This window comes from Diorhabda sublineata, chromosome 4 (assembly GCF_026230105.1).
Source record: "Diorhabda sublineata isolate icDioSubl1.1 chromosome 4, icDioSubl1.1, whole genome shotgun sequence".
Taxonomy (NCBI): Eukaryota; Metazoa; Arthropoda; class Insecta; order Coleoptera; family Chrysomelidae; genus Diorhabda; species Diorhabda sublineata.
In genome coordinates this window covers 16180834-16193619 of record NC_079477.1, presented here as the reverse complement: position 1 = coordinate 16193619, position 12786 = coordinate 16180834, and the positions used below count along the sequence as shown (strand labels likewise).

Here is a 12786-nt window from a genome sequence, read left to right as displayed (position 1 = left end):
TGGGTCATAGTGAATGAATCTCGTCCCCAGCGAAACAACAGACCAATCTTCAATTGTTGAAAATGATTGACAACAATGACAGTAAACAGTCTCGATTTTGTTATTGATTTGTGTTGGTGTTAATTCCATCTCTGCTATAGAAAAATGGATCGAAGCAGCAAGTTGAAACTTGGTGTAGTGCTTGTTGAGAGTTGTCACTAACAGATTTCTACTAACGCATTCCATTTACTATATGAGGTCAAGAACTAATGGGCCGCATTACGTATGTACATTAACGCTGATCTTGCATATTCTTGATGTAGCGTTCACATTTTTTTATATAATTTTTCTATTAATGAGAAGGTCTTTATGTATCCTAACTCAATGGAAATAGAATTTTTCAATTTCTCTGAGATCGTTGAGATGATTAATTCTGCAATTTCTATACTTAGAAGATATTTTGTACAAGATTTCTTCCAAAGGAGGCTATTTTTTGGAGGTTCTTGACTCATGTTTGGCGGACGTTAATTACCAATCCGAATGGGGTATCTTTGTTTGTCATGACCTTCTAGCTTTATTAGGCCTAGAATCTTTAGGTGGCCGATTAGCTTTTCCGGCTGTAGTTTAACTGTGTGGGCGTTGCTAAATTTCTCATTCTTCACTATGACGTGAAGAGGAGGCACGTTCAGTAGCGCCTCCAAGGCTGTAGTAGGGCAGGTTGACATTGCCCCTGTAATACCTAGGCAGATTAGCCTTTGAATCTTGTTTAGTTTTTTCTGAGCCGATGTCTGTTCAGTTTTCGACCACCAAACAAGCGCTGCATATGTGATCATGGGTTTGATGACTGTTTGGTATATCCAGAATACCATTTTAGGCTTTAGCTTACGACATGTTCTTCTTTTGCAATTACTCTGTCGAGGTAATTGTTCCAATTAAGTCTTTTATCCAGAGTAACTCCTAGATATTTTGCTTTATTGGAAAGTATTGATTTAGTTCCATTGAAATTAGGTGCGCTTATATTTGACTTCTCTGTACTTGTAAATGGGACTAGTGATGATTTACTGGGGTTGATCAAGAGTTGCTCTTTGTCACTTCAGTTTTTGATTGTGTTTAGGGCCGTTTTCATCCGTTCAGAGAGTATACCTTCATGCTTACCCCTTACTAGGTTACTACTTGAAACAGGTATACTTGAACTTGAATTCAAACAATTGAAGACGGAACAATTTTGTATGATTGAAACAGATTGTATTATTATATTCATATAGTGACAGATTATAATTTTATTTCCATAATTTAATAAATAATCTAACTTCTGTTCACCTTGGTATAGTCATTTATGATGTATTTTGTTGCACTATTAAATATCAACGATGGGATTCATTTCTTTGTTCTTACTTGAAATTATAAAAGCTTTGTTTCCATAAACAAAAGTGAACATTTTCAGCGTTATTAAATATTTACATAACAAATATCGTAATTTGTTTAATCAGGTAGAGTGCAGTGAACTGGTATTCTTTAAATATTGATATTTGGTCTTGTATGCTGTTTAAATTTTTACAAGAATTTGCATTTAAACGAAGACTAACATTATAAAGATTTTAAAAAAATTTATTTCATAGATTTCCATGACCCAAATTTGATACATTTTTTTGTAATTGTGCCAAAAAGTTTTTAGACAATCAATATAAAACTGTTTTAAATAACAAGTATCTCTTTTCACTCTCACTGCTATTTGTCATTGCGATAATAATGATAGCTCATATCCTAAAATAACTATAAATTTAAAATAATTTCATAGAATTTCCTTCATAATGAGGATCAAACCAAGTATCAACGTGCATCACAGTAGTAAAATAAACGTAGAAAGGCTCGGTACGTACTAGGTGTGCGACTCCAAAGCGTGAAGCTTTGATTGTCCAAATGAAGGAGATTATTGCTTTTATCTAGCATATATAGGAAATATTTAAATAATCATAAACAATGTTATAACTTTATCGCGTATTTGGGATGCTTTATTTGATTTTGCTAAACTATAGTAGTAGTAAGTTATTCTGTAGATTCATACCAATCACCTTCCAAAATGTTAATATCAAACGAAATATGATTTAAGTAACTTTAAATAATCCTAGATCGCAACGATATCCGATAGTACGCCGATAATAGATTTTGCGGCAGATCGCTTATATGTATCATGCAAGCGAAACGAACCTCTCGAGCGATTTTCATATTTTAATATTAAATGGCTTAGGAGAAGAAAAAAAGAATAACCGAATACGTCATGAATATGGCGAATTTCATTATCTCTATCAAATCGAGAGAAATTAACAGCTAAAAAGGAGAGGTTACATACAAAATAAATCTAAAATAATACATTGCGTAATTATAAAAATGCTAATGTATTATTGGGGAAAGGGAATGACATATAAGTTTAAATCTCTACTGAGTGATCCAGAAAGACGCTTTTTATTGTTGTGTATTGAAAAATATTGCATGTCATATTACATGGTTTCCAAGGCATCGTTGTCCTTTTTCTGCAACTTTCAAGCTTTTACGTTAAAGTTCAATGAACGGTAACAAAGTAATTCAGAAACTTAAGTCTGCATTATTAGTATTTTGCATAAATTGATTATCAACTGTCTTGTCTTTTAAAATCACGTGTTTTAACATTGTTGAAAAGCACACCGAGACATGAAAATACACTGTAAACATTGCGGGTATCTGAATATGTTCCATTTCAAAGACTCGGGTGTTAGTCAGACGGCACCACCGCATCGTGATCTGCCACCTACGCAAGTATAACAACTGCATCTGAAAACAATGTAAAAAACAGATGCAGGTGACTTGCCTTACGCATCAAAGTATAACGACGGCCCAAGATCGTTTTAAGGCATCCCCTTATCTGTGCAGGTCGGATTGGAACAGATGTTTGGGCAGCATAATTTAATAAATATTACGAATCAATTATTTTTATCAGCGCACTTTCCTGTCTTCATGAGACAAAGCAAAACAAACGTTAAGACAAACAAATTCTCGCTATACATTCTAGATTGTTGCTTCTGGAAGTTCAATGATTTTTAATAGCATTGGGAATTTAGATTAACGAATACTTTCTGTGGTGTCGATGTTTGAAACGAGACATATTATGTACGTTGTCGATTTTATATAACATTTTATGGTTATGATGTTTATGCCCCCATTCCTTTTATCATACTCTTTATACATATTCTCTTGACTTATTATATTATCCGACCGTTAGTTTGCTACCCCATAAATAGTTATTTGTTCCTGTGTTAGAGCATATACATACATCGACAAAATAATCTTAGAGAAATTGATATTTTTTGTGATGTTGCAAACTTAAGTCGTCTGCTTTTAGCTTTTGAAAGTATTCAGTTGGTTTGGTTTGGTCTAGAGACAACTTGTTACGTACTGGAAAAACTTTATTTAAATCCGGGCTTAGATTAACGTGTGACAGCAGACGTATAACGGTATGAAGGGGACCATGATGTGCATTGCTTTAGATTTGTACGTTTTCTGGGAAGAACCAAGATGGTTTGGGGAGGTATTATGTACTCTTGTCGGATAAGTTCTATCCATATACCACAGACGGTACGAAAATATATCTCGGGTTATTAGATCAAACTTAAGAGAAGAAATTGAGAAAAATTGATTTTTATGGACGATATTATCTCCAAAATGTATTGTAAGAAGCATATGGGAAAACATTATTCTACATATGCTAATCAATAATTTAATTCTTCCAATACCGCGGCAGATCAATTCACTATTCCAGAATAGAGAAGGCCATAGTAGGAGTTACCATATATTTTTTTGAATGTACATTTTGAGAGGTTAAAATTTTAATTACATATATTTCAAAGTTTCATTTTATTCTGCAATATCTTGGTTGTCAAGTCTTAGAGGTCTGTCGTTATGTGTAGTATAATACTCTAGACAATCTTTCATCAAATAATAATTTATTAATTGACAATACGGTTACAATTGGATATATCAACAATTTCAAGTATACAGTGAATATGTATAAACTTTTGCGATTTTGGCAGTAAAATCCCAATATTTCTGTTATTCATATTTTATTAAGTAATAGTCTAGTTCATTTAAGGTAGTTAACCTAGGAAAATCGAGTTACCCAGCTATAAAGTCGTTTAAACTTGTTCATTTGACATCCTAAAACTTCTCTCAAAACTTATTCGATGTGAGCAACTTTAAAAATCGGGGGTCAAAGGCAAAAAAATCGATGTTTTGCACATTTTTTGCAAATAACTCGTTTCCTATGTATTTTACTCTATATGTATTTCTTATCAATATTGTAGAGCATTAAATTCTTTACAACTTTTGTTTCAAAAATTCTTTCATACTGTGAATCGTTTCTGAGATAGAGGGCAGAGCGCGCGCGGTTAGAATCCCGTTTGAAATCAATTGGTAATCCCGATCAAACTAATCTATTATAAAGTTTATAAATTATTGCTAAATATATAATTATAAATAATTTTCATTTTTATCAACAATTACATTATATTTAAATATTTTTTGCTTATTTATTTAATTCTAATCAAGTATAAATTCATTTAATAGCACTTACCTGTCCGTGTTCTATAATATTGATAATAAATACAAATAGCGTAAAGCCCATAGGAAACAATAGCAAAAAAACAATTTTTTTATTTTTGATCTTCGATTTTTAAAGTTGCTCACATCGAATTTTAGGATGCCAAATGAGCAATTTTAAACGACTTTATAGCCGGGTATCTCGATTTTCCGAAAATCTTGCCTAAATCTACCTAATGACTGAACTATAAATAAATGTTCGTCCATTGAGTTTTGATGTAGATAAGTTCTGAATAAATATTGATATTTTCTTACAGGTTGAAATCGACGTCTATATTATCTATCAAAATGCATGGAATGATGAAAATTTTCTCAAATTTCAAAGATTTTTATAACGATATAAATGGTGCAACATTGACTGGTGCTATAGATGTGATTGTAGTAGAACAACAAGATGGTTCTTTCAATTGTTCCCCGTTCCACGTAAGATTTGGGAAGTTGGGAGTTTTAAGAAGTAGAGAGAAGGTGGTAAGTAAATAAATACCTCTATCTTTGTAACAACCGGACTCATAACAAAAACTATGATTTGTTAAGCTAGTTATATACTGTTTCTTTAATTTAATTTGGAATCTTCTCGAATTACATTATCAGTTATTATTTTTTTAAACAATACTGGAAAAAACTGAAAATAACCAAGATCTTATACAGTAATTGGAAGAAAGTGATATTAAACTTATTATTTATTTTGCTAATGCACAAAAGTGAAAGTATATATTCAATTTATAGCATATACGAGTAATAGCATTTAACGTGGTCAAAAAGTTATCATTATATTATTATTTTTCAAACATACGTTTTCTTGGCTGATATGAACTGTACCCACAGGCATAAGCCGATCTTTAGGATTATTATCGGAGTGTATTTGGGTGTTGCGTCTGTTAGTTTTTGATGCGTCTCTAATCTGAAAATGTGAGGTTATCCGATTTTAACTCTTTTACTGCACCGGTAACTTACTAATTTCTTCGGTAATTCCACATAAGCGAGCATTGTCTCTTAGATTTTAGTATACACTTCCTGTTATTTTTTGTTATGATAATCCCATCCTGAATTGTGAATTGCTATTTTCACCATGTAAGTGTGTATTAGTTATTCCACGGATTCGGCTGATTCTTCCTTGAATAGTTATTCAAGCCCATACCTACGTGGATGGCAGAAACGGCACGACAATAGTGACAAAATTCAAATCAATGTATAAACATAGGAGCGTCCTAAGTGAGGAACAAAAGCGAAGCTTTTTCAGCGTGGGTTGCTAACGTATTTTGAAATTTCTTATAATTTTATATTTTTCCGCTGTTGTTACTCGCAAAGTGCAGTACTGGTATCGCCAGCGCCCCTCACATAGTTTACGCCCGCCGACAGTGCCAGAAGTATCAGCTTCCATTTTTATCTTTGGAGATCTTAGTGAAATCACAACATCTGGCGAACCAAACATTCCACTGGTGTCGCGCCACTTCTGTCGCCCACGTAGGAAGGGGCCTGAAGCGTTGCCAACTTTAATGAATACTGCTGATCAATCATCTGAATTTTTTGTATTAACAACGTATAGTATTTCCTTCTTCATACTGCATTAGTACCGTATTCATTCTCCTCAAAGCTTTATCGCATATAAGTACAACATTTACTGTTGCAACTGTTTGTTACGTCGCGCAAATAATCTCAAGATTATCAGCCAAAAATATTATCTGATTAAACGTGTTTGTATTTGTGAATTAAGTAATTCCTTAATGTCGTTCTTATCGCGTATGTAACAAGGAGCCTTATGTAGAAGAGGAAAACTGTCGATATGAAATGACTTGTCCATAAATAGTGTTACCTTTTGTAGTATTAGGAAATACAGCTGCTAAAAAAATATTTAATCACACCTTTCCACTTTAATAGGTGCAGTAAATGTATTCAATAACAAATAAAAAAGTCAGATATATTGGTTACGAGATAGAGGCTTTACAAGTTAAACTATGCAAGAGACTCATATCAAATGTATATTTCAGTCACCTACATTAGAAACCCACCCTAACGTCCATCTTACTGTAGAGGATCATTTCAAGCTTATTAAAAAAATGGAGAAAGAATGGAATAATGAAAAGGAAAGACATTCGGTCAGTTCCTAAACTGGAAATCAGATTCAGATCTATTGATTACAAAACGCAAAGCTAATTTAAAAATGTTATAAAAAACCTCTCACGCTTTTATAATAGTGACGTTGGTTTTCTCATCAATAATTTTCTTCGTATGCCAAGAATTATTTTTTACTTTTTACTTTGATTACGTGCTTTTTATTTTTTCCACGTTCGTTATAATATTCATGTTTTTTTTATTCATTTGCATTCATGAAGAATGTAATTTCCGAATCTGTCAAAAAGCGTGAAAAAAAGTACTGTACCGGTTCATTTTTTCACGTTTTTGCGTTAATAAAAAGTGCCGTAACGTGCCATTTTTTAACGCAATTATAAAATGGTTCTATCAAAATAGTGGGCTGTAAACGGTTTCTTTCTCATATCAGTTCGTTTCTCCGATAAACTGTCACACACTTTTATTTCTCGATACTCGTTCAAAAAAATCCGTTTTGTTTCTAATTAAAAAGAGTGTAGTATTATTATTATTAGTGATGGAGAGTACCTAATAGTGAAGAAAGTTTAAACTGCACACCAGAAGATGTTGTTGAATCGGCATCTGCAGCGACTATGAATCTTCTCCCTGAGATATCCAGGGAACAGTATTTAAAGGAATATAATTCTTTTATGGAGTGCCGTACTAAAAAAGGCATAAACAGCTTCACACAAAGAGTGTTACTAGCCTACTTTGAAACTGAATCCAAAATATAGAAATTTTCACACTTTGGTCAACTTATTGAAAGGCAAACTGAAAGGCACCCTAATGGTAAATAACGACGTTGAAATCAGTAAATACTCGAAAGTCATTGCCTATTTGAAAAATAAATCAGTTGGCTATAGACCCAAAAAATCTAAAACATTTGCCCGTGAAGAAATTAATAAATTTCTGTTGCGAGCTCCAGACGATCATTATCTTATGCATAAGGTATAACAGCAAAAAAAATTTAATATAAGCTTAGATATTATTTGTAGCATCTTTCAGGTTGCTTAATTGTTCGGAATCGCAGGAGCTCTACGGAGGGAGGAATTATATAAAATGAAGTGTAACAATATTAATAATACAAAAACTCATATTCGATTTACTGTTATTGGGGAAATATCTGACAATAGATTAAATTTGGTAAACATTCATAAAAAATATAAAAACCAACGACACACAAATGTCAAAACAGATCATTTCTTTTTGCAGTATAGAAATGGAAAATGCAAAACTCAAGTTGTAGGTATCAATACCTTTTCAAAAATTTACAATACTTTTGGACGCTCTTCGGCGTCTTTATTAGTGGATTCCGGTGGTGATATAATTCAACTAAAGAAGCACGGTGGGTGGAAATCCAACACATTTGCGGAGGGTTAAGTAGACGACTCAATAAAAAACAAAATAAATTCCGCAGTGAAAATTTTAACGGGAACAATTAGTTCGACTTCAAGCAACATTGTAAATGTTCACGATCCTACCAACAATCTAACTCGTTAAATGTTGCCAATTCAAGTACCAATAGTAATGTAACTTCTTCTTCACTTCAAATTAATAATGCTCACAGTTGTACTTTTAATATTACTATTACAAAATAAAAATTGATAAAAATTTTATCGAATTTTCTTAAGTCTACGGATGTAGAAAAACTTTTGTATGAAACTCGTGACTAAACTAACTTTATTTACTCGTAGGAATTACCTCACTCGCCTTCGGCTCGTACTCTCTTACTCTTGAAAAAAGTATCACTTTGCATTAATAACTATTTTAGTACGTCTTTCTATGAGTAGAAGTAGAAAATATACTACTTCCATCAATTAGTTTTGATTCCCCCAATATTTATCAGTATAAAATGTATTTTCCCTATTTTGTCTATTTAATAATTTAGGTTTTAAACGGAAATTTATTTGTTCCAAACGGCTACAACTAAGATAAAACCAGATGCATTAAGGTTGCATTTAGTTTTACTTAAAACCACTTGACATGATGCAATACAACGTGCAATGCAAGGCAAGATGCAATATTTCTGCATCAAAATCAGGCACACATGAAGTTCATCTGATTGTTTTATGCATGATTTTGACATTGCGTGCAAGTTGCAATCTAGTTACTTTTGGCTTAACAGATCAGCTAACTTTCGTAAAACTTAGTTTCGTTATTTTCATTGTTAAACTAGGTACAGAATATTAGATAAAATTTGAAGTTACGAATTTGTTTACTTTTACTGTTTACAGAGACTTGCATGTAATTTCTTGCACGTTGTATTGCATTATGTCAAGCGGTCTTTACAAGTTTTTCAATAAAAATATCCTCAACCTTTAACCATTTATTATATTTATTATTTAAACCATATGTGTTGTATGATTTCGAATATAATATAATTGAAGAGGATAAAAAATATAAGATGCATCATTCATTTGCATTTTAATTGATAATACAGATATGAATATTCAATGAGTTTAAAGAATGAAGCGCTCATTATTGTATCAGTAACAGCTAGTACGATTTTTATAAATTTCAATTTGTACCGGTTTCGTATTATATTATAATATGGTGGTATTTACATTGTTATCAAAACTTTCATATTTCTGGAAATATAATGAACTTTATCATTTCCAATTTATGGTTTTGAAATAATAGAGAAAAGCAGGATACACTTTCCATGTAATATTCCCTATATCTGATTAAGAGGGTTATCTGAAAATTTCCTACCTAACAAATAAAATGGGATATATTAAATTCGTTCCAACCCATCAAAAACCGTCCTCGGTACGGTGATGATTCTGCTTAATAGAGATTACGTGTTCCAACCGGGCGGTTACCGTTATACATTAGGTTAGGTTATTTGTTTGTTTTGGGGATGGTCTTTTCGATACTTGGTTGATACCAAGTATTGTTACAAGAACCGTGCATAGCCGGAGATTGCGCAGAAAATATCTATAAACGCTTCCGATAACCGTTCCAAGTACAATCCCGACTAGTAGATTGGAACAAAACTAATATTATTCTCTTATTGGAATGTACATTTTTTATTGAACTTCATGATTTCGTAAATTTGTCTCTGTCCTTTAGTATTGTTCGAGTAATGTTGTGATGTGGATAATTTCACTAACGATATGAAAATTACCAATGTATTGCTCTATTTCCCGTTCACGTTTTTATATTATATTGTGCCCATTTTTTAAATTAGATTCAATTGAATAGATTAAAAGAGATCTTCAGAAAACAATTGGTAACTGTATGAATCTAGTGAACTTGAAACAAAAGCTTCTAATTTTTCGGATTCCCTTTTTTATATTGGTAGGTTTATTATTTCTTGCTTTTTTTCTGTGTTTCTGGTGGAAGGTGAAGTTACTATCAGAGGAATCACTACCTGTTTCGAGGATAACAAGAAATTTTCTATGAATTTGACGCTTTGAAACGTGAGATTCCAACGAAATTAACATTTGACCATAGGCAACATTAAAAGTTTCCTATAAGTTATAATATAAACCTTGACGTATACGAGGACTGCTATTTAAGTTTTGAGATATGGCAACACTGATGTGAAGTTTGACATTTTTAATGGTGGATATATTCAGAACGTGTTGTCATACTATTTAAGTTGTTTACAGATACTTGAAATATCTTACATTTTCGTGCGACGATTTTCTATGATTTTAAACAAACAGCAGTGTAATGATCAATTCACTTCAATTTTTGGTGATGAGGCACTACCTCGCTGGTTTTACGAATTTAATTATGATCATACTTTACTAAACGATGAATTTCGTGAAGGTCGTCCAAAATCCGATGCGCGTAAACTGATTTTGCAATATCATCATGTGATATTCCGTGAAATTGAAGCATACTTGGGCATACCTCCACTCGCATATATTCAAGATAGCATGAAAATGTCTGTCAAAAAGATTTGTTCGTGTTGGATACCGCATAAATTGAAAATCTTTAAAAAAAAAACACTCGTGTCGATTGGTGGGTCTTTCAAGACTAGCCAAATCAAACAAAAGTTGTTCGCGCACCAAACACTTCGAGCAAATGGTTTTTTCGGAATATCGAATCAATCGACAATTGGTTTAAATGAACGAAAAAGTACAATGATCTTAATGGATAATATTTTGAAAAGCAATAAAGTCAAATCCAATTATAAATATTTGTTTTTAATTGTCTATCTCAAAAATTAGGTAGCAACCTCCGAAGTTGATGTTTATGAATTTATTACGTGGAAAAATATACATATATATGTTTAAATCTACTTGATTGAGAAATTTTATTAAAACTTACGGCTGCAACTAGCTCTTCCTATTAAGAGTACACCTAAATGTGCACAATTGCACAATCACTTGCCAATTGAAATCAAATCGATATCATGTTTTCCCGCATTTTCACGACTTCTATTTGAATAATAATATTTAATTCCGGGCATGCTGTTTACTGGTTTATATTTTGCTATGGACTTATTACTTATTACCTATTACTATTACCTATAATTTTGTTACTCATTGTGGTTTAATTCTGTATATTAAAATTTTATTTTATGTGTATCTTTATTTAGTTATTTTTATAGTGGTTTTGAAGTTTTTACAAGCTTTTGTCTACAATATGTGACACAAATGCATGTTTTGAGAATTTGCTATAACTGACAATAGATATTATTATAAGATTTCTATCGGCATATACGAGGGTTGTCTTTTTCCCGTAGTCTATACACTTTTCTAGCGATTTCTTCTCAAAACGGACGTTCACGTATGCGATAACGTGCTCGTCTGATGAAAATACCTCACCTGTGAATCTTGAGAAATAGGAAAAAGTCATTGATGACCAGTACACAGAATACAGAGGGTGGTCAACCAATTCTAAACGCAATTCGTAAATATTAACCAGGGCGATCACCGAAATGTGAGAAGGTGTCTGTACCGATGGCAAGGAATTTCTTTTTCTTCAAATGCTGTTACATTTTTTCAATTTCTTCGTTCACCTTATCAAGCAATACTCGCCCCGTTATTGTTTTACCTTTTTGAAGATACTCAATGAACACAAACCCAAGTCAACCAACATTCGCTATCCTGTTGGTTAGGAGAGAATTATTCATTCGAATGCGCTTTTGATTCAAAGGGAGAAGACACGACACTCAACTCACATGAATAATTCGTCAGTTTATGTCAAAAGGGTTCTTTTGATATGCCGAGAGAACTTTTTAGATGATATCGCTGGTTTTCGCAGTTGCTGTCCCGAACAGTCGTCGACAGTCAGGTTGATACGGCCACGTTGAAATTCAGCTGTCCAAAATTTTACATATGTTCTTAGTACTTAACTCCTCTTTCATCTTCGTAGGGGTATTTCCTATCAAAAACAATTATTTCATGACAACTCGATACTCAATTTTTTACATTTCTAGAAAAATCTTCATAACGATTCATTTATACGATTGTCAAATAGGTACTAAGATTCCAAAATGGATTAGGTTGAGGTCGGAAACTTTTAAGAAAACTCTCATAGATAAGATTAATCAAATTAAACTACTTTATTCAATTATAGACAGCTTAAATTATTATTTGTAACATCTATGAAGATACTGCAAATATAGATAGAACTTCGAATTATTTTTTTAAGATTCAAAAACAAAGTTCATTGTATTACCAGATAAATAAAAGTTCCGATAATACATAATAACAGTGACAATATTACAAAACCGATACAAACTAATTCTTGCAAGCAATTTCCGAGATAAATGAGTGTATCTTTCAAAAAGAATTTCATAATCTAAATTATATAAAGTATAAACATTTATATTCCTCAAGAAATCTTAAAGTAAAAATAAGATTGTGATACGTATTCTATGTATTTATTTTGATATCAGGATTGACAATACTCATCCCACGTACACGCTTTCACCTGCTGTTAAACTAAGATAAATTTAGAACCATTTCGGTTACAGCTGCCGAAATATATTTGCAATGATTAGTTGATAGAACATTGGCAATGAACCTTTGTTTTTTGGCACGAAAAACCTCAAATTAACCACTTATTGATTATATTATAATTAAAAATAGTTCCGCGGATAATTTTATTTCAACTTGTATTTTAAAAAAG

At 32.1% G+C, this 12786-nt stretch overlaps 1 protein-coding gene across 7 annotated transcripts in view; it reads left to right on the top strand.

Annotated features, from left to right (window-relative positions):
* The window catches only part of LOC130443613 (phosphatidate phosphatase LPIN3), an 84167-nt gene that overhangs the window by 39267 nt on the left and 32114 nt on the right, over window positions 1–12786 (top strand). For all 7 annotated transcript variants that reach the window (XM_056778394.1, XM_056778393.1, XM_056778392.1 and 4 more), the window contains one exon: window positions 4866–5076. In XM_056778394.1, the coding sequence (XP_056634372.1) occupies window positions 4897–5076 (180 nt within the window). In that variant the 5' untranslated portion in view covers window positions 4866–4896. The remainder of the gene's footprint in view (window positions 1–4865; window positions 5077–12786) is intronic.